The sequence below is a fragment of the Pseudochaenichthys georgianus genome, chromosome 8, assembly GCF_902827115.2.
Source record: "Pseudochaenichthys georgianus chromosome 8, fPseGeo1.2, whole genome shotgun sequence".
NCBI classification, from domain to species: Eukaryota; Metazoa; Chordata; class Actinopteri; order Perciformes; family Channichthyidae; genus Pseudochaenichthys; species Pseudochaenichthys georgianus.
Genome location: NC_047510.2, coordinates 22,394,259 through 22,417,858, shown reverse-complemented (window position 1 = coordinate 22,417,858; position 23,600 = coordinate 22,394,259). Strand labels below are relative to the sequence as shown.

The following is a 23,600-nucleotide window of genomic DNA, read 5'->3' as shown; positions in this document are numbered from 1 at the left end:
AACTATCCTCAATCCAGCAATAGAAAGTACATGCATGTACCCAAGTACTTTATTCATTATTTCTTACTACCAAAAGGAAATCATTCAAACTTAATTCCTTATCTATTATATTTACATGTAAATGTTTTTGATGACTACAGTGCATTGTTTTAACTTTTATTAAATACAAATAAAAATCAATCAATCGTTCCACTCACCCACGGCAAGCCGGTGTGTGTTAAAGGGGTCCCAGGAGAGGTCGACCACATTCACTGAGTTTTGGATGGTTGGCAGGGCTGTGTCAGGAATCCTGCCAGGCTGAGAGCGCTGAGGGGAGAAGAGGGAACACAATCACTCATAAACGTAAAGTAGACATTGGCCACATTTTCTAAAGTAGTTGAAGTACAAAGAAAAAGAGACACTCAACATGGAGACCAACCACTGTTTTTGAATGCAATCTTAAAGGGGATCGATCATGCAAAATGATAGATGATTTTTAAAAATCTTTATACCCCGAATCAGCACTTTAGTAACAGGGCTGAAACGGAGGGATATGAGGCATGGCTAGAATGGGTGATCTGTTTGGTATTTTGAGCAAACCACTTCATAGACATGTTTTTTATATATTTGTATATATCTGATACCTATGTCATTGCCTAAAAATAGCATGATAGGTGAGCTTTAAGTTGATGCCGTACCTCAAAAATGCCGATCTGGCCTCCGGAGATGGCGAGGGGCACCGCCATGCGTTGGCTGTTCACACAGAAGCCGTCAGACTCCCCGGGTGTGGTCAGGTTGAGGCCACGCAGGTTGGTGATGTATGTGTCCCGGTGCATCATCGCACCCTGGATGTGACGGAACTTGGAGGTCGGCCCTGAATCAGAATTCATTCTCAATCAAGTGCTTTGTCACTTATAATACAATATTGTTATTAACAAATCACTATAAAGACATATATTGTGTGTGTGTGTGTGTGTGTGTGTGTGTGTGTGTGTGTGTGTGTGTGTGTGTGTGTGTGTGTGTGTGTGTGTGTGTGTGTGTGTGTGTGTGTGTGTGTGTGTGTGTGTGTGTGTGTGTGTGTGTGTGTGTGTGTGTGTGTGTTTATACCCAGCATGCTCTGGATGGCCTTGGTGCTCTGGCTGGGACTGGGGCTGGGCAGGAAGCCTGAGGAGAGTCCGGAGGTGGAGGATGGGGAGCGGGACGGGGCGCTGCTGCTGGGGGTGCTCAGAGGACTGCTGGAGGTGGAGCCACGTGCCGGGTCCTGGAGAACAGCAGAACGGCTGTTAACTTGTCACATCAAAAAGGATTACCCCCAATTTGAGAGTGTGATCATCTATAAATACCGTTATTTCTAAAGAATAGTGAGTGAAACATAGTGAAACAAATGCAAGACATTATAATAAATAAAAAAAATTCTACCTCCTTGCTCCCCCCACTGATCAGCTTTGCTGCCACCTGTTTTGCGGGTGGAGCTTTTAGTTTGGGCTGTTTGTCTGGGTTGAGGCTGACTTTCTCCACCTGAGGACAAACGGAAGGTAAACAGATCAAAGGTCAAACGATCCCATACTGGGAAAATGCACGAGTTTGGTAAATAATAATAACAAAACAAAACATAGCTATAAATGCTAAATATACCTTTTACTAACACAGATTTGTACATCATGGATAGTTGTATTTCAAATAAATGTAATATAAAGAAGAGAACAGACATTAAGATTAGGGAATTCTTTGAGGCGTGTTGAGAGTGAAGCTCTCTTACCTGCTTGTTCCCGCCCTTCCACCACTCCTCAGCAGACATGGCTGGAGTTGTGCCGACTGTATCTGGATAAAGATCGTCATGAAACTCCTGGCCTGTGTGCTGGAAAACAATGCAGCACCGAAACAAAGGTCAATATCACTTATTAATGTTATCAATCGGCTCTATGTGTCGGTCATTTCTCTGCTTACACACCTTGCGGGGGACTTGGTAGCTGATTGGCACGATGCAGTTGTCCGTCAGCTGAAGCACTTGCATCACCTCGCAGGACAAGACATCCAACGCCAGCTTGGGTACCATGGCAACTCCTCGTGTTGACATGTCAGTCAGACAGTGGCTCACTACAGAAATAAAATGTACATACAAGAAAGAAAGAGAGGAATCAGACACCTGCAGGGAACACTGTTATCATCTGAATGTTTTGATGCTTTACCTTGAGAGAGGAAAGGCTCAGAGGTAGAAACTTCAAAGCAATCCACCGCAGAGTCCCCCTGTACGAGAAGAACACATCATTAAATCATACACTGCACAGCATGACATAGTGATAGTAAATCAGAGACATACATTAGTTCATGTCCTGAGGTAAAATATGTATTGCAGTATTGCAGTTGACCTTCAAAGTACACAGACTGCTGAACTCCTGATTTGTGACTTGACTACACAAAAACATTTCAGACATAAATAATTAATATCTAACCCATTCCTCAAAGTTTTCAAAGGCCAAAACGAGAGGTGTTATTCTGCAACTCACCGTGCCAGCCAGTACAAGCAGACCAGTGTCATCATCGTACAGAGGGATCACCATCCTGAAGGCAGAGAGACAAGAGACGTTCAATGGATGTTCACAAACAGCACATTGATGTAAAAGTACACATTCTAATACTGTATGTCAGAGGGTCTGTCGGGTTGAGGTTTTACAAAGGTGCCACTAGATGGAGCCGTGTACCCAATTTTAGGGCAAAAAGTTCAATGTTTTTTTTCCACTGGTCTTTAATTGCAGGTTTGGAAAACAGTTGGGAAAAAAAACCGCAGTTAAACAAATGCAGAATCAAACTCAGTCACACTCACTCATTCATTTTCCTTAGTGGCTATCATTTTCACAATAACATCTAAAATGGTTATTATCAAAAACAGTTGCTAAAACCTCTGAGGAATAGGTTTTAAGATGGATACATAGTCGTGGATAAACAGAGTCAAGGCAAACAAAAAAATAGCTTTTTCTTGCTACTTAAACTACTCCGAATGTCTTTTATTAATTGATGCATTGTAGTCCAGAAAAGGATACAAATCCCATCATAGTTTCCTTAAGCCAAAGGTGACAGATTCAATGTATTATTGCATTGACAAATCATCAAAGGCGACTCAATGAGAGAATGGTCTGCTTAATAAATAACACTAAAACAAATTCAAATAGCAATATAGTAGCTGACCATTTTCTGTTGATCAGGCTCTAGATCCAGCATCTCCTTACAAAGCCACGGTCACCTTCTCCTCTTGTGATTTGAGGTAAGGGGATTGGGGGATAAGGAAACTGAATGAGCTTTAAACTCAATGGGGGGACGCACGACTGGCCGCAGAAAACAATCCAAACAGGAAATATTGGCTTAAACAGAGGCATTCTTTCACAAACACTGACAAATCCTCTCCTTCATACTGTAAGTCTCTCAGTTTATCCACAGTCAGCATGCTGTGTTGTTTCACAGACAGCAAAAAAGGACAGCATGGCGACTGATCGGACCACTTCACATCCCAGACGGGCTCATTGAAGCTCCAGTGATTGGCTTATGATGACGACCTTGTGTAATGCTGCTATTCTAGAGAGTGACAGACTGGTGATGTAATGCTCCAAGTATGACAATATAATGACAGACTTCACTTGGGTATCTTAAGCAACTGGCATGGTGACACGCAATGCTGTTTACTGTGTACAGAGTGACAGACTGAGGGAGTGTGTGTCTGTGTGTTAGCAGTGGATTTGCATGAAAACAGAGGAAGATTTTCCAACAAACCTACACAAGTTCAGGGTCACTGTCAGACACTGACAACCGGTCTGCCACGAGTCTGTGGTTTAATAGCTCACATCTTTTTGTTGGGTTGACAGATTTTTCCGAACTACAATGAGAAGAATCTCCATATCGTTTTCATTTGAATCTTTTGATTCAAGAAACAACTGAACGTGTGTTAAGACTGGGAAAACAAAAACACTAACCTATCAAGTGGAAATGGTCTAGAGAAATGTAATATTACTTTGTTTACTGCATGTGGGCTAAAGGTATTTTTCATTTATTTTTGGGGCAAAGTTTCAAAAGACTTTAAATATGAATTGTATTGATCTTACGAAAGGAAGAACAGACATAGATATCTCTAAAGATGGGTAACTTCACATCTTTAACTTTTAATGCCATGTTATTGTTTTGCTCCAACCAAAATCTTTAGAGAACCATATTTCTCCAGGTGATGGGTTTTAAAGCTTTACACCATTGTACACGGCTCACCTGTGGAGTAACTACAAGGCTAGCAGCATGCAAAAACTAAAAGTTGCATACAATGATGCTTTACGGTTGCTGGTGAGGGTACCAAGATGGCACAGTGCCAGTCAGCTGTTTGTTAACTTGGGGGTACCTACCTGTCAAGCCCTTTTCAGAAATGTAATGTACAAATTCATGTGTCGCCCAGAAGAGTCATGTTCAATCATGTTATCTCGATTTTAATTAACCCTGTGAAGAGTTCTACTCGGTTCTCTTCCATGATTTGGAGACATTGGTGCACAAATCTCTACAGACAGTGAGCATACAGTGTATGTGTGGCTAGCTGTCATTGGACTGATTTTTGTTTAGCTTTTTAATCTTATTTATTGTTGTGTATTTTGTCATTTTGTATGTGATATAGTTATATACAAACGCTGATGATATCCTTTTAACATTAGTTGACCTACTAAACTCTATACCTAAGGTGCTAGAGGTTATTAGAGAATTTAGCTTATGTTCAGGATATAAAAGAAATTGGAGTAAAAGTGAAGCCATGCCACTAACTTTCAGACTCACTCTAATCACTTAGGCTCTGCTCCTTTTGTTTGGAAAGCTGATGGATTGAGATACTTGGACATAAACATCAGATCACCAATCAACAACATTTTCTAAATGAATGGTCCAGGCTTACTTAGAACTATTGAAGATGACTTGAGAAGATGGACTTCTTTACCCCTATCACTGTGGGGAAGGGTGGGTGTGTTAAAAATGAATGTCCTACCAAGATTGACCTATATAATATCCTCAATTCCCCTTCAAATCCCACAATATTGGTTTAAAGAAATAAACACTATATTCTCTCAATTCATATGGAAGGATAAAAAACCACGAATCAACCATAACAAGTTGTCTATGCCGAGGAGAACAGGTGGACTGGGGGTACCCAATTTATACTTATATTATCTCTCGTATAGGGGTTATGGAGCGACACCGCAAAAAGCTAAGTGGGACTGGCTGGAAGGACAAATAATTACAGAAAACAATAAATCAATATCTTTAAATTCATTATGGTACTCCCCCAAATCTGCTTTCGCCCTTTTATGTTTGGTTAAGCCAGACAACAGGCTTTGGGATAAGATAAGGGCTTTCCTGGACTCAAACCATCTCGGCTGCCAACAATAAATATAATAATATTAATAAATAAATACAAATAAAGAGAAATAAGCTATGAAGAAACAGAAAAATAACGGTAATAATAATGAAAGAAGTTAAATTAAACGGGAAATGATGAATTAATCAGAAAAGGAAGAGATGTGTGTGTGTGTGTGTGTGTGTGTGTGTGTGTGTGTGTGTGTGTGTGTGTGTGTGTGTGTGTATATGTACATATGTGTGCATATATATATATATATATATATATTATGTATTTATTTGACTATTTATCTATTTATTTACCTAAACAATGAAGTATACCTATATTATGAAGCAAATCATGTATATAAATACAACGCCATATGCATACTCCCCCTACCCCCCACCCTTCATGTTATTGTCCTGTCCTATTTGTGATGTGTGTGAGCCGTGTCCTTGTCCGTATGTTTTTGTCTTTTGAAAATGTTTAATAAAATATAAATGTTAAATGTGTATGTGATATGGACTTGAGTCTGAAATAAAGATTGAATATCAGTCATTTCTTTTGAAAAGTTTTTCTTCTTCCAAAATGGCTTTCTTACTTGTAAACAAACCATAAGGAAGAAGTGGCTGCCTGGCTAGCATCTCAAATTACCATTACAAACTTAGACAGGATCAGGTTCAATGTGATTATCAGTAATATTAGAGAATGTTTACAAAAAGACATCTCTTTCCATGGCATTTAGCCAATGCTAAAGCCGACTTGTTATCAATGGGCCTCTTTTCCTGTTTTTTTCTTTTCTACCTTTAGGGGGGCATTTTTTTAATCTTTGACCTATGACCAAAATGGACCTGTACCCCCTGTTCTCTCTAAGACCCCCCTCTCCCCCCCTCTATCCCAGGCCTATGAAGTCAGCGAGGGGTGGCCACGCTTCGTTAGGGAGACTGTGTGTTCCCATGTCGGAGTCAGTCCACAGGGAGTCCCTAAACACCTCCATTCCCATACCCCTCTGTGCCTCCTGTCTCCTTCCCCCCTTCTCTCACTTCCTCTTCAACAACACCACCACCATTTCCCCCCGCAGTCTCTTTGTGCCTCCAATCCAAAATTGGTACTTCTGAATTGCCGATACTTTCTCTCGGGCCTTATCTCTGCTTTTCTCACAGTAAACGTACAACAAGTCAAACAGCCACATAATAGGAGCAGAGCTTTATCACTGATAATGGCCTCTGTTTACTATCGCTTTCATGCTCCAGCTCACTCCCAGCCCATTTTCCCACACGAGAAAAACAGGCACAACGCATGCGTGTGCATATTTATACCCATAGGTGCGGAAAAACACAAACATACATGTGCTTAAAAGGCAGCTTAGTGATGTATGTGCACATGCATTAATAAGAGAGGAAAGAGCCAGCAGGCTTGTTGCGCAAATCCAAATAACATGGGCTGATCTACTATGAAAAGAAAAACTATTAGAGGAATCATTCATGCTCTTAGAGGAGAAGCTGTAAACAGAAGTGTGTGTGTAGTACCGAATCCTACCTGACACACTAATCCAGACTTAAACCCTTTTCCGTGTTGGGTGTGCGACTAGGAGAGGTTGATGAGTCATCAAATAATGATATAATGTAGAGGTAAAGACATACACAGTATCAGCTGTTAAACATGAACAACAGCTAATAACACTCCTCCTTAAAGGTTTTACTTTAGAAAAACAACAGACTATGGCATACTAGTCTCACCCTCTCATGGCTATCTGCACCCACTAATGTCTAAACACCTCTCTAGCTCTTCCAAGTGTCTGCGATGAGCCGCCTGATGCTCCAAAAATCCCCCTGGCTTCAGTCTGTCACTGGCACTCTTCTCCTATCAGAGTTTACACAAAACAGAGAGTGGAAAGCACACACCTCCCGCCTCGTCTGCCATCGCCTCACACTGCCCTCTCACAGAGTCCAAATCGCACATCATAAAATGACCTTTTGCCCATGACAGCAGCCTTCAGCACCAGCAGATATGATGGGTATATTACTCTACTCTAATGTGCATCTGTGTGGGTATGAAAGGGTCTGAGTCAGCCCTGGTATATTATGATTATGAGAACTTGCTGTCGTTTGATAACGTAAGAGATAGTGTAAATCAGAGGAATAACTGACTAATGGAGGGCGAGATGAAAGGATATGTGGATGACAGACACATGCAGAAATGGTGTGTGCCTACGTGCTTAAAGTGGGGATTTAATGTGATTCGGTATCTGCAGCTGTGGAGGAGAGAAACATCAGAGTTCAACTCAGAAAAAATGTAGGCACTGCAGTCAATTGTGGAAACACATTCACAAAATTCCTCCAGAAACAGTGCTAATACTGCATTATAAGAAAAATGCTGTTCATGTGTATGCACGCGGTTACAAAATATGAAGAATATGAAAAAGGCACACACATCAACACACTCCATTTGTGAGAGCACATCTAGGCTCGTGCAGATGCGCCGATAGCATCAGGCGCACACAGGAGTGTATTATATACAGTATATAGCTGGAGCTAATGAAAGCAGGCTGCAGAGGTATAAGGTTATGGGTTGAGAGGCTATGACCAGATCAGTATCAGTCAAAGGAACCTTTCTCTGCCGTATGCGATCGTGGCCTTTGGCTAGGCCAGCCTTGCTGCTAAAAACACACATTAGAGAGCACAATAAGCTCCAGTCGACAGGTAGGAGCTGGCCAGAAAGCAGAGGAAAAGAGTGGAGGCCTTTAGGGAATCTGAAACCAAAACAAAGCAGCTGGTTGTCCACTGCTCCATTTTACTTTATTTTTTTTAAAGCTCACCCTGGCTCATTTTATTACTCTTCTATGATGGACAGCCATTAGAAGACTATTAACATCCTAACAAGCGATGACAAGATAAATAAACATTTAGCAGATTACAGTCTGCGCTAATGTGTTGATTTAACCTTTACTTTTTCTCAACATCGTACGTTTAACATAGTTATTTCTGATAAGTACTGCATGTTAGTGCGTCCAGGAAAACATATCCCTGTATTCTTTTCTTGTGTAGTATAAAGAATGTCCTATGTTTTACTTTTACAGATTGTTAAGCCCTCTAATCAGGTTCAGATTTGCCCCGATTCCTGTAGAGAATTTGTTACATTTGTTCAGATCAAATCCAGATTCTAACTTGTTGTAACATAAATCCTTTAATCATAAAGTATTCATGATGAGATCCAACCTCAGCTTGATGTACTGTTCATTTTGTTTTCATTCGATCCTTTTCCTCTGTCATCCACTCCTCCCCCCTTTCTTTATCGCCCCCCTAGTTATGTCATCCCAGTGAGTGGGAGTGAGTGAGTGAGTGAGTGCTGAAGCAGTATTGCTGCGGGTGAAGGGTCTGCTGAACTGTGAACTGGAAACGTCCTCTTTCATCAGCCCTGCCGCCTCCCGAGAGCACGGGCCTGCAGCTCGTCCAGTCGCCCTGACAGGCCTCTGCAGTCCCACTGGTGACTTAGTGTTTAGACTCAGAGTGCAGCCATTTCAGCCATAAAATAATGTTTGGATTATCACACAGGGTCATGAGGACACTCGGTGGGTCACAGCAAGAAGAGGGGATGCCTTGTTGGGCGCCTTGAGTCGCTAATTTTAGAGTTTAAGTGTGAGAGTGCACACGGGTTAACCCAGTCGTCCCCATAAACATTAGGTCAACACACTCTTCCCACACTCAGTTAGAGAGGACATTTGATATAAGCTGATTTTAATGTCTATAAGGACAAATGTTAAGGGATAAGAAATGACACTGTTTAAAATGTGACAATAGAGACTACCGTCCAGAATCCTGGTGAAATAATTGATTAAAAACTGTGGCTGACACACATTTTCTGGGAATCTAAAGTGTAGACACAGAGACAAAAAGGAATGCGTGCAAATCGTGGTGCTATAATTATTCCCCGAGTTTGAACTGTGTCTACCTTTTCAGGTTCTTACAATACATCCTGATGGGGACACACCACATGTGTGCACTGCTGCCGTGGCTACAAGGAATTCACCAATATGAGCACGAGACCGAATGTTTGAACTTGCTCTTTTTTATACCTTCTCTCAGTTAATGGTAACTGAAATCTTGTTTGCAACCATCTATTCAAGGCTTTACTTTACCTCCCCACATAATCACACAATCAGAGACGGATTAACAATGTGGCAGATCTGTTGTACTATGAAATTAATCAGTACAAATATGCGGTAGGATGAACATTTTGCTGCAACTAAACAACTGTATCTCCCACTTAATAGTAGGACCATAAAAAGCACATGCTTTTTTTATTATTGTCATTATCAGTATCTGATGATGGCAGTTCATATGACCAGCATGTTATCTATTTATTCTTATGATAATCCTTCCCACATCCTGTCTTTGTGTTTGACCGAGACAAAACACAGTTTCTGATCCAGTGGTATTACTCTTGTGTAAGAGACTTAGACACAGCTAATGGTTTTATGCACACTTGCGCTGAAGGCCCATGGGTCTTCACATTACCCCGACAATGGAAGGATTGATGCGGAATAATCCACTGGTGATTAAATGGGATTCATATCGGAACAACCCTAGACCTCCAACTACAATCTTCAGGATGGTATGTCCTAGGTTGATTTCAAGTGTTCCGCAAATATGTGAAATGAAAAAAAGAAAATCCTTTCCATAGGAGAAATGAGAGTGATCATTTGAGAAACATTTCCTCTGAACAGCAAACAAATGCTTTGGCAATGCTTATTCCTTTCAAACATTGAAGCATAACAATCCACCAAAGATTACTTACGTGTGCCAAAAGCAAATAAACACTATATACAGCTGATGAACTTTGTCACCTTTGTAAACTCACAATATCACAACTCCATCAGACCTCTGCACTTGGGCTGTCTGATTGTGTACAAATGTTTCCATTAGCAGCATCAGAGCTCCAAAGCCTGCACACCACAAGCTCAACCACAGAAATTAAATCTAAGGCTTCAGCTCACAATGGTTAAATGTTGCAGAGCCTTAAATGTATTGGATTGTCTTCAATGGCTTACAACAGCTTCTGAGGACTTGTTCCCGGCAGTATGGCATTGATTTTAATATTAAGTTTAACGCCAAGAAGAGTAGCATCATGATTGTGCGAAGTAAAGAGGATAAAAAGGCTGTATTTCCCAGTAGCAACATTCTACTTGTGTGCAGTGAGATGAAGTAGCTTGGTCATTATATTTCTGATGATCTCACAGATGACAAAGACATCCATAGACAGCGCTGCAAACTGTATGCCCAGGCAAACATGTTAATGCGGAAGTTTCACAAGTGCTCTGTAGATGTCAAGGTATCACTTTTTAAAGCTTTCTGTACACCATTGTACACGGCTCACCTGTGGAGTAACTACAAGGCTAGCAGCATACACAAACTAAAAGTACATACAATGATGGTTTACGGTTGCTGCTGAGGGTACCACGATGGCACAGTGCCAGCCAGCTGTTAACTTTTAAGAAAGTTAATGTACAAATTCATGTGTCGCCTAGAAGACTCGGACAATCATGTTATCTCGATTTTAATTAACCCTGTGAAGAGTTCCACCCGGTTCTCTTCCATGATTTGGAGACATTGGCGCAACAGCCTATACAGACAGTGAGCATGTGTGGCTAGCTGTGATTGGACTGATTTTATGTTTTTATCTGTTTAGCTTTTTATCTTATTTATTGATGTGTGTTTTGTCTTTTTGTATGTGATATGGACCTTGAGTCTGGAATAAAGATTGGAATGGCACCAGATTTGAAAATGAGTCTTGTTTATTTCAGGACTAGGGGAAACAAAAAGAAAATAAGTAAATATCGTTTTATTTAAGTAACAGAGCTAAGAATCAGTATATCTTGAAAGAGGGGTTTTTGAAAATACCAGAAAGTGGTTTAACGGGTCATATCACAGCATTTCCAAAATCCTCAAAGACTATTATACGAATACAAAAATATTTCTGTTCACTGCATGATAAAAAAGAAGTCGGCTGACTGTATTGTGTACCCGACTAACACACACACAAATATACGCTTTATTTTGCCTTTTTTGTGTAGATTTAGCCAACATACATAGATATAATATGTTATTTTCCAGATGTTCTTTGAGGATAGACTTCCAGATAGGTGTTATTTAAAATGAAAGTAATGATCCTTAGCTCTGTGTCTCAATTGCAAGGACAATAGATAAGACCCACACAATGGGGATAATGCAGGTTCTCTTTAAAGCCAAAACACAGCTGTGGTTGTTGTGGCATTGAATGCAGCTTCTAAGTCACGATGAGTTCAAGGATCCTCAGCAGGTGTTAAAGTCAAGCTGCACAGTCACCATGCTGAGCAGTGAAATGTACTTAATCGCAACATACTTTCTCCACTGTGCTGTGTTTTGTTGCCAGTGTGTGGGTGTGTGTGTTTAATAAATGTTCTTGTTCTGCCTGCCTAGCTACCTTCAGTAGCCAGTTAATTAGAAGGGAATTAGAGTTGACGCGCTGCGTTCCTGAGAGGAAAAGAAAGGGCCAAGATTGTTGGTGAAGGGGCCAGCTGTGGCCCCTCTGAGCAGCAGTGACGAGGCTCTCAGATAGGCTGCCAAGCTGCTGCTCTCCCCTCTCCTCGCTTCAGCGGCTCCTCTGGCCCCTGACGACACACACACACACACACACACACACACACACACACACACACACACACACACACACACACACACACACACACACACACACACACACACACACACACACACACACACACACACACACACACACACACACACACACACACACACACACACACACACATACACACACACACACACACACACACACACACACACACACACACACACACACACACACACACACACACACACACACACACACACACACACACACACACACACACACACACACACACACAGGATTTAATTAAACTAACTGAGTCCTGTGTCAACAGGTCTGCAGTGACCCCTCTGACACCCCCTACACACCCAACTCCACGACCACCTGCAAAGTTGCCAAACATTAAAAAATGCAGCAGCATCATCGCTCATTTCCCTTTTGTCCTTAAGAAACAGAATATTATCATTCCAGTAATCTCTCCAAACACCAACACAAGCAGCCCTGTGCATCTCTCAGTTAATCCCTCTTTGTGCGACAAGACAGTCCTTCTGCGTCAGACACATATCAGATCTTTGCAACAAAACATTGTGTAGACACACAACCCCTCACAACATAGTAAGACACTTAAAGACAGCTCAAGAGAACTTTGAAGGCTGACCACATGATGGTCAGCGCGTCTGTTTTGGATAATATTGACATGAACAATAAAACCCCCAATCTTTATTGTTACAAGTGGACACAAAAAGAGGGAGAAGAGCAGGGCTTTAAAACATAATTACGCCAATCGAGATCAATGAAAGACACTAGAGGCATCCTCAAAATAACACACACACAAACACACACGCATGTCAACGCACACATTCACAAACATTCAGACGGGCTGTAAGTGCGTGGTAAACGGGTCCAGACTGGCTGAGCTATAAAGCAGTCAGGTCGCAGGTCATAAAGTATTGAGAGACTTCAGAGCTCCTCTGTGGACTGGAGGAGTGATGGGCAGACAGGGTGGGGGTGGGGGTGGGGGTGGGTGAGCGTGTCACAGTATACAGACTGAAGGGGAGTTGGGGTGTAAAATGTGTGATAACAATCTTTTAAATGCACATGATAAGAGGAAGAAATATTTGAGATTGCTGACAGGAATAAGTGGCATGTGTACTGTATAATGTCATGTGTCTAAGTTTGTGTTCACACCTGTTATATATGAGTTTCTGAAGGGCTTGTTGACGGCTGCAGAGCCCAGGAAGAGATGCGTTCCGCGTTAACCCTAGGGTCCAGCATCAAGGGCCCGGGATAGATGACCATTAAATGACCTGTCGGCGGGGGCCTGGGAACCGATCAGAAGCCAGGACTGACTCAGAGCAGAGCAGAGAGAGGAAGCGTTAGCGCAGACGACAGAAAGAAGAGAGGTGAGGGTCAGGACCGCGACGACCCCCTCTGCTGTTAGGTCACCGGAGGAAAGGCCGGTTCCCGTCACAGTTGCTTTTTCAATGATAAACGCAGACAGAGGTACACATGTTTCACAGGAAGGGAGAGAGGAGCGACCGCTTTTGAACTCTCCACTAGTTGATGGATTATCCACCAATAAAAGTACTTCACAGATATACTTTGTTCATGTACATCTCTGCCAATGAGGGGCAGTATATTGTGTAACAAAATACAATGAAACAAGGCCTGGAAGTCTGGAGGCTTTTCTAGGTCGACAGCTCACAAATTGCCTGGAGAAATATGCAGCATACAGTCGCCAAAAACATCCCCCTCTCTCTGTGACTTTCACCACAAGTACAAACCTATTTTAGTTTCAGGGTTCAAATAGAAGGGAAAATCATGTCTAACTTCCGATCATCTATCCCCCTTCATTAGCAAATATCATTCTCTTCAGGTTAAGCGTTTCATTAGCACTTCAGCCTTTCACATGCAAGCCTATACTCGTGGCCAATGACAAATGAATAAAACACTATGTATGGGATGATAGTTATTAGCAGATATATTGCTTATTGCTTATTGCACAAAATCGTTATCAATATTTGACCTTAAAAATATCTCCGTAATAATCGTGTTGAATTTAGTGTATATCCAAATCATTTACATTGCAGGCTCAAAATCAGCCGTAGACACAATGCAGTGCACAGTAATGATCCTGCATGCCAGAGGAATAGCTTAAAAGCAATGAACACGAGCACAGATTTGACTTGGCTCCATTCAGTCAGTTATTCCACACTGCTGCATTGATTTGTTTTGGGGACTTTGGAGATGATGTCAGTCTGAGGTGAACTCAGGTGAACTCTCTCAATAAAGTCTTCTTTTAAAACACAATCTACCAATAGCAGAATGACTTACTGCCCTGTTTAAACATCGGTACTAAACCCTGATCACTCTTGAACGGACGGACACTCGACTTCTGAAAAGCAACAACAAAGACCTACGATTTGCCGTAACCGATAACTGAACTGAGGTGTCACATGATCTTCTCATTTCTTGATAGAAAAAATGTGCTCACATTTTCCACCCAGGCTTCCTCTTTTGATGGTAGATCTTGAATTTGTACCAAAGCTAACATTTAACGATCCAAACTATTTTCAGACTACATTTGCTCTACTGTGTATGACTGATTGTGTGTGTGTGTGTGTGTGTGTGTGTGTGTGTGTGTGTGTGTGTGTGTGTGTGTGTGTGTGTGTGTGTGTGTGTGTGTGTGTGTGTGTGTGTGTGTGTGTGTGTGTGTGTGTGTGAGTATTTCCTCCATGGAAAGCCAAGACAGAAATATTGGAAATGCTAGAACTATAAAACCCAGTAATTTACGGACACAAAACATTACTGTTTAATATATGTTTTCCTTTCAAGCATGAGTGTGTGTGTGTGCGAATGAGTGAGAGGGTTCACTCGAGAGAGGGGACGAAAAATAAAGAGAGAAATATAAACCCTAAAACAACTTCTTCAGAGCTTATTTTTTCCATTCCTGCCCGACTAGAGTTACAAAAACATTCTTGAGGTGTTCAACAGAGCGCCTTTCATCGATCCTCATTCCTGCATGTTTTGACTCTGTGTCGTCTTCCAGTTCTGCTTCGTCAGAGTCTGTTAACACAGTTTATCAGTCTTCCATCCTGTAGGTCTCTGTCTCTGGAGCCAAGCCATCATCTCTCTGTGACACACACACCTTGTCGGCTGCGACTTTGTGTCCATACTTGCTCTTTCTGGTCCATCTTGAATGCCGATGCATCTCTCTTTCCCACTCCACTGTGCACTTTCTTATCTCAAAGGAGAAATGTACTCCGGCTTGATGAATATCTTAAAAAAGACAACATTTAAAAGCACAAAAAAGGATTGTGATCTTTAAAATAAATCACACAACAGGCTTGGTATGACTTTCAGGAATGATAAAGTCATTCGGTTCAAGTCGAGACATGAACATCAAGTTTAGCATTTTACCTATCGTTTACTTTTCCAAAACAATATCACTTTTGGTGTAGGTCTAACGATCTTAAAGTTATATCTTCAGACTACCTATGGCTCCAAGCCTTTCCCCCTTTGTCCTGGGAAAACCGCCTATGCAGTATTTTACTGTGTGTAACTGTCCAACACACTCACACTAAATCATCTGCTTTAATGACCGAAGTGAGGATTTGTAAAGTGAAAACCAATAAAAACCTCACCGAAGAGAGCAGATTTACTGTGGCAGAGGAGAGGAAAGACTTCGGGATGGAGAAAAGAAAGAAAGAGAGAGAAAGCGAGCGAGACGAAGAGTAGTAAGAAATAAGATCACTATCAGATACGTGTCCTCATTTGGGTGTGTATGTGTGTACAAGCATCCTTAAAATAATGCTTTGAGCTCTATCATGCTACATCTTGGAGACGTATTGGACAGAAAATAAGTAAGACTTGTTACAAAGGACATTGTAGCCTTGACTTTATAGTCTTAATGAGCTGCAACTGGTAGACGTGATCTTCACTCATTACAGACCCTCCTCTCCAGCACCTCCCTCCCTCACTTTTCACCATCTATGTCTGTACTGTGGTCTGCAGAGAAACCACGCTTTGGGACCACCCATACAGAGTAACCATCGCTAATGGACAGTTTAGTATTCCAGTCAAACAACGGCAACAAACCTCAAACATGTATACACTTTACATAGTAAATTAAGGAGGTTATGGTCAATAATAAAACAGAAAACTATGCATTTGACCCGCAGAGAGGAGCACATACACTTCGAGTGTCGTCTACGTAGCCACCATCTCTTTAAAATAAGCAGTGCTGACCAAACGTTTACAAGCCCACATCCAACCTCGGCACGATGGGGCCGCTTTGAGCAACTTGTTAACACAGCAGATGTGTTTTTCTCTGGAAGATAAAGCCTGACGGTCACGAGATAAATAAACAAAATATAACAAAAATATTTAAAATAACAGTCACGCTGTTTTGTTCGACAGTCTTTTCTGCTTGATTCATTAAATCAACTTCTATTTGACCTCTCCTCGATGTCAAGGCCTCCACATCCATCTTTTCAAGCTATCAACACTGTGTGTGTCACAGCTGAAGGAGGCTCCTTATCTGTGTGCATTGTGCGCCTGTGTGTTTGTATTTACTTAACCTCCTTTATTTAACTAGGCAGGTCAGAGCCAAATGACTCAATAATCGTCTGGTAGAACCCAAAAGGGCTTTCAAAAGAGGCAAGGTACTGTCATTAAAGAGAGGCAGAATCTGAAAGAATACATCCTAAATGCACAGTAGAAGAAAATACATAAACCACACTCCATAATGTTTGCTTGATAAGCAGTGGGATTACAAAACATCTATGCTCTAAGACAGTAGGAAAGGAAATAATTCCAACTTTAATTGTGCATTTGCATATAACTGAAGGGGGCTTCATGAGCTGAAATAACAGGTTTTTTTAGACTTTTTGTGTGCATGATTACAGCATTGTGCCGAGAAGCCACCACAGGATGGCATTTTCCTAACACATCATGTGACTGACCAACCTTTCTGTCCGCCATGGGCTGGCAGAATAGGATCTGACTGAATGTGAGTCAGATGGGGGGAACATGTATTTTACTCAGTTGCATTATCAAGCACTAGAAACAATGAAATATATAACATGTATTACATTTAAGAGAGGAGGCCATGTCTGCACTCAAAGTACAACTGAATTACATGACAAAGTAATTTTGGCAAAGAATATGCATATGATGAGTAAAAAAGTAAACTAAAATTAGCACATAAATGCGTGTACACTTCACATATGACACGCAGTCTTCACAGACACAGACCGTGACCTTTTTTTTTACGACAATATGTAATTGACCCGTCTGCAAGCTGTGCATGACCTGACGTGACCTGTGCTGCATAGCTGCTCTCATTCCTCTGATAGAGTTTCTGTCATAGTAATAATACAGCAGTACTGCCATAGTGAACATACTGTAGCTGCAGTCTTTGCACCAGCATTAAACCACAGGCATGCTGCTGTCACTCAATACCTGACATACCAGAGAGCAGGGTGCAAATGACATGGAGAGGTAAGAAGGAGCAAGTAAACGAAGAGGGAGGAGGGATAACGCAGAGAGGGCTAGTTTATACTTCTGTGGATTTTGCTATGTTTTTTTTTTTAATTATGCAACCAGTTATAAGGTAAACACTCAAAACAATCCTCCTCATACGGTCTCACACTCACATTTTCAGATTAGAGTTTCATTTCCAAGCACGCAGACACATTTTAGTGTCTTTGTTTGAAAAAGGGGAAAAGAAACAAAACTGAAGGAATAAACAAGAAATAAAGAACACATTCAAACCAATAATTGACAATCATGGGAAAAATACACTTCTGGTTGACCCCCCCCCCCTCAGTAACCGGGGGATGGGAAGTCACCCAAATCGTGCACGTCCGCCAAAACACTTCCTATTTTTAAATCCCGACTAAAAACGCACCTATTTGCAGCTGCTTTTAATTGAGCTGCCCATACTCACACGACAGTATGCCTTTTCAGTCATGTATTCTGTACCTGCTGCTGTGTTTATTATTTCATTACCTTTGCTTATTATGCCTGTTTTTAAATGCCTTTTTAATAATGTATTTATGCTGTATTTGTTCTTAAATGTCTTTTGCTTTTAATCTGAAAAGCACTTTGAATCGCCACGTGCTGAAAAGTGCTATATAAATGAAATTTCCTTGCCTTGCCCACACACTCCTTTAAGCCCCCTCTTCCCATTGGATCTCATCCCTTTTACTCTGCACTCTCTCTTCTTCTATCACTCTTATCAGAGCCCAATCGATAAGCAGAAATCCTTCTCTTTTACCTCAAGAGAGAACTGACAACCAGCAGTAAGCTGCTCTTTCCACAAAGTCAGGACGCCACCGCGGAAACAGCACCCACATGTGTCTACTTTAAAAGACTTGGAAGGCTACATCTCAAATCATACAGTGACTAAAGGAAACATGTTTTCAATTTGCTCGATAATGTAAGTAAACCCAGGATTGTTTTGATGATGTATTCTCCATCCAGTCAACAATAAAATGTGCAGTAATGGCTTGTCAAGCTCCCAGGCATGCACGGCCCAGCTGTGCTATCTGTCTCTGTCTCTCTGCTTAATGAGAAGTGCCAGCGTGCGCAGAGTCAACAGACTAGTAAACCTCAAAGTGAACTATGGTCTGACCTCTCGCTCTTGGTGTGCTCGCTGTCTCACCCTCCTCTGCGTGAAGCAAACAGCTCCTGCTTATTTTTATATTTGCAGTTGTAATTTATTGTCTTCTGTTTGCTATCGCAGTAAAGTGTTTTTTATTGCATGTACAACACTTTAGCTCCACCAAAAATAGTTTTTAAAATGAGCTATATAAATAAAACTTGATTTGATTAGCTATCATTAAGAGTTTGGTGTACAGATTATTGGAGTCTCTGTGTTGAGGTTGGTCCTTTTTATGTTGTTCACTGACTTAACTAGCTCACACGAAGCTCTCATCTTGAACCAATGAGGCCACAATGCCACGAGGAAATTACAAAGAAAGCCACAATTCATGATAATAATAAAAAGCACAAAAACAAAACAATAAACAAAGTGACAAACAGGAGCCAGACATTTATTTTCCTGTTATGACATCCTGTCTGTGTTTCCCAAAGCAAAGTTTGTTAACACAGCTCGTCTAACACGCCCTCTGACTGATAAATGGTGAGAAAGTGCAACATTATATTTTGGGTGAACACCCCTCTGCCCTCCTCACCTTAAAACTGAAGCTTACAGCAGGACAAATATCCCCCCCATGAGCCTCTTGGGGTCCAATTAAACAAAGTTTAACCACAGCACGTAAACAAGATAATAAAATGTGGTATATACGAAAGGTTCCTCTACAGAAGACAGCTTTATGGGGACCAGATTTACTTATACTGAGTAAAGCTGGCAAGAGAGGACAGGTGGGAAGAGTCAACAATTCACTTTTATCTGATCCAGTGCATTTGATTATAGCATTATGTGTTTGTTCTCACACAAACAGTGACAACTTCTGCTTTGAGTACACTCATTACTCCCCTCTCTATTGGCCATATTCCTCCGTCACGTCCAGGTTCCCATAGCAGCGGCCAATTAACTACGGATATTCCTGTTTCCCCTCTCCCTTCCCGGGCTGCTCCTCCTTTGCGGGGCACTCCTTCCCACGGACATTTTTCCTACCTACCGAGTTCTGAGGATCTGTGGGAAGAAAGGCAGCCGGGCTTCGTGAGGAGGGCCCGGTCGTGTCTCACAGCAGCCCACACACACTGCCGTCAGAGTGCATTTACGTGTGACGGGAAAGACATGTTGTTGAGGACAGAGGGGGATGGCATGCATCTGCACAACACACACATCGACACAAACCAAGCCAATACATATGCAGATATACTAAACACTAACAAAGAACACACTCTCACTCCCATCTCGGCCTCTAACACGGAGAGAGGCTGGGAGAATGATGAGCTGGGGCTCCATTAGAAAATAACCCCAATCATTCCCAGGCTGTCCTAAAGGGAAAACAAGTCATGATTCCCAAAATCACTCCTTCCGTCTTTTTGCTCACTGAACATTACAAAACACGACTAACGCTCTAAATTCCTGTAACACATATGTCAAAGGAACGGCCTGCTGCAAAATTAAAATGAAATCATGATCCACTAACCGAAAGTTCACAAGACCACTTAATATAAAGCTTTTCGCCCACAAGCTTTTGCTTAGCATTGATCTTTCAGAATGTGGTTAAAGTTTCAAGAAAAGGACAAAAATGTAAAAATAAAATCTCAATTGGGCTCAAGCAGTTATTATTTTGCATCCCACAGCAGAAACTTGTCTTCTTTCAGAACTATTTACAACATCATAACAACTATTTTAGCTAAAAACTTCAAAATTGGTTGCACATCAGAAAGTTGGTGAGACTTCATTCTGGTTTTGGATCTATAAAAAGATCCTCCCACTTACTTCAATTTCTCATTATACAGCATGTTTGTTGTTTCAACTGACAATGCTGGGAGCAAATGAATGAGTGAAATGTCATTTTGTGGTGAACTATTTTCCTAAGCTTGCTCTCATTCTCACTGAATCTTTTCCTATCTCCTCCAGCAGGGACACTTTACTTGTTTGTTTCCTAAAGTAACACAACCCACAGGTATGTTGTGAACAACAAAACGAGAACAACTCAAACCAAGACACACGCATGATTTTGAAACCTTGTCATAAAGATATTGTGTTGATAGGTCACAGGGTCACGGACAACCCTTTAGAGCGAGTTTCATTCACTGTATCTGCAATGCACATTATAAAGAACATAGACTAAATACATAACAAAGGCACAACAAGACAAATGTAGAATTTTAACATCTAAATCAAACCTATCCTAAGTTTGAAGCACAATTGCCGTAGTTAAGTAAAAAGCATCTTCTCTGATAAAAAACAACTCAAAAAACAACAAGGACACAAGAAAATACATTCAGTCTGTTCATAGTCACTTTGGCTAACTTTCTGTTAAGCTATCCCTGTGTGTCGACTGCAAGCTAAACCAATCCATTTATTATTCTCTCAGTTGTAAACATAAAAGTAATTATCTCTGCGTGGAGTTTAAATATCAACTGTTCTAAAAAAAAAATCATTATCATTTGACAATCACACTACACTGCATATTCCTCTCATTATATGTCAGGTTAGATTTACTGCAATGCATACAAGACCCATAAACATAAGCAAAGCTAACCTTGAAATAAAGTCAAGCCACAGAACAGAAGTGACCATAAATCATGGAGGCAACAAAATGACCAGAGAAGTTATAAAGCAAATGTGAAAGAAAGTGAAGCAGCCAAAAACAAAAAAGGGACTAGGGCCTAACTAGGGATTAGGGAAAGAGAAAGTGATGACAGTCTGCTGGATATACTTAGGCATGACTTTGTGCACACATATAACCAATTTCCGCAGTAGTGAATGCAATAAAATCAGAAAGAACAAGCGGAAATGTGTACACAAGTTAAGTGGTGTAGTGTGGAAAAGGTATTTGGACAGAAGAGGAGGAAGAAAAAACAGGATGGTGTGTGTGTGTCTATGCCCCTAGCTTTAAACCATTAGCAGGCTGCGGTTGGCTCGGCAGCAAACCAGCGTTTTACTGGTTCCCCTGGGCAGCGTTATGGAGCGGGCTGTGTGTCGCCTCGCCATCTTTACTGAGCAACGGTGATTAGAAGCCCGACGTGCAGTAATGCTGTTGCAGCCACCAGACTGTGATTTACATGACTGACCGAGCAACTGCCCCGGTATGTACAAATATGTGGAACAGACACACACTTTCCTATTCTGCTTATTTAACTGCAGAGAACAGAGTGGCAGGACTTCAAGCTTGAGGAGTACGGGTGTAACAATACACAGTGTTTTATTTTTGATAGTAGAATACGTTGGGGAGTGGAGAAGGCTTTAACATATATAAAACAACAGTTTGAAATGTGAAGTTTTGAAATGAATCAATCTATGTCTTATAAAAGAAAGCATTCCTTATGATATACAGTAAAGGTTAAATACAATAATCTTTGCTTTATAACAAAATACCAAGTCATCTCATGGAATTACTATCACGTTAAATTGCAATTTTCTTCAATTTTGTTTACAGTTTCTTCATTAGGCCCATTGGCATTGCAACACTGTATTTTACATTGGTATTCTATTTATTTATTCTAATGGGACAGCTAGTTGTGGCTACAATCAGATCATGCTGACTTGGAATCAGAGGTTTTTCTTGAGCAGCTTGGCTGTAAAGCTGAAGAAGCAAACCACTTCTGCAAAATAAATAACAGGCAGCCTCTAGTATGAAGGTGAGTCGTCGACTACGTGAGCTCTGGAGACGCCGATCCTCCTCACCATCCAACACATCTAAGCTGGATGGCTAAGATAAATAACTCACCCACAGTGTTACCTGGATAACATCAGCTCTGGTGTTGTCATTTGGATACAGAGGTTTATGTTTATGAGGGAGGAAACCGAGATACAGAGCAAGAGGATTGATTTTGTGAGCCTGTGTGATTGAGTATAACGGGGTCAGATTGATTTCCTTCTTCATTTCTCTCGAACACGTAAAACTCAGTTTCGCTACGACTGAGGAGCAACATCTGGACCCTGTGGGACGTGCGTGAAATCATTTCTCTATTCCTGCAATTTACTGTAATGCCTTGCAGATGGCACGGTGAATGCGTGTGTGTTGCATGTAACAACCTTACAGTAGGAGCAGAAGGAGAAAAGCACGAGACTTTGTGGAGACAAGCTATCAGAAAGTAAATAGTACAAAGTACATGTGGCTCAACAAGTGGAACTAAAGTGTCGATTGTCCAGAGGATACTGAGCGGGAGGGTTGTTTAAGGAGACGCGGGGACGGCCTCTGCTAATTTGTTGAATATTTTCTTGTATCTGTATGCTTTCAGCAAGAGTCACTGGAGTGACATCACCACACAGACACATTTGTCCTGCTTTAAATTGTGTTATACCGTTTCTTGTCAACGTGTGGAGAGAACAGACGTTCTGCACATGTAGGTCAAACATATACAGATATTTAAGCACTGTACACAAGAGGTTTCAAGTTTCCAGTTAATTCTGTGACATGTGGCTAAAAGTACACATCCGAGGTGACACGGTGCCTGAGAGCTATCACCTTACTGCACCTTGTTGGGACTGGCTGACATTGAAATAGTCTGCCAGCTGCCGACGGGTAGTTTGTCACTGGCATTGGGAAGTATTCAATAGCTTTCTCAGCTTGGAGATGGCTCAGTGAATGAAGCGACCATATGTGCTACTGTGCTACGGTTCAGTGCACGTACCCTGGAGGCAATGGACAGTCCCACTGTAAGGGATAAAGGGTGTGAATAGATACAATTCCTCCATACATTTTAAGATCTCAGCATTTTTTTGACATCATAATACTCAACCAAATACTTTATTGTAGTTTAAAGAGATATTTAGTTTGATTTGGTATGGTCCCAACATTTACCCTATGGCTTTAAGCATTATGTTCAAGCCAACTTGCTTATTTTTCAGTTTAGCTGATTAAAATGCATGTTTCAAAAATAATTTAATTTAATTAGGAAGTAATCATTGAAATTAAACGTTTGTTTGAAGAGTACATAATTAAACCAGTAATGTCTCTCGCTTAAAACCGGTCGTTCAATTAGG

General features: G+C 41.2%; 1 protein-coding gene across 2 annotated transcripts in view; it reads right to left on the bottom strand.

Moving 5' to 3' along the window:
• Positions 1-23,600, bottom strand: part of LOC117450950 (mitochondrial import inner membrane translocase subunit tim16-like) — a 112,625-nt gene that overhangs the window by 11,446 nt on the left and 77,579 nt on the right. For both annotated transcript variants that reach the window (XM_034088991.1, XM_034088988.1), the window contains exons 10-17: positions 2,487-2,541; positions 2,169-2,226; positions 1,931-2,076; positions 1,739-1,837; positions 1,399-1,497; positions 1,087-1,240; positions 678-853; positions 198-306 (exon numbers count right to left, since the gene is read on the bottom strand). In XM_034088991.1, coding sequence (XP_033944882.1) covers positions 198-306; positions 678-853; positions 1,087-1,240; positions 1,399-1,497; positions 1,739-1,837; positions 1,931-2,076; positions 2,169-2,226; positions 2,487-2,541 — 896 coding nt within the window. The remainder of the gene's footprint in view (positions 1-197; positions 307-677; positions 854-1,086; positions 1,241-1,398; positions 1,498-1,738; positions 1,838-1,930; positions 2,077-2,168; positions 2,227-2,486; positions 2,542-23,600) is intronic.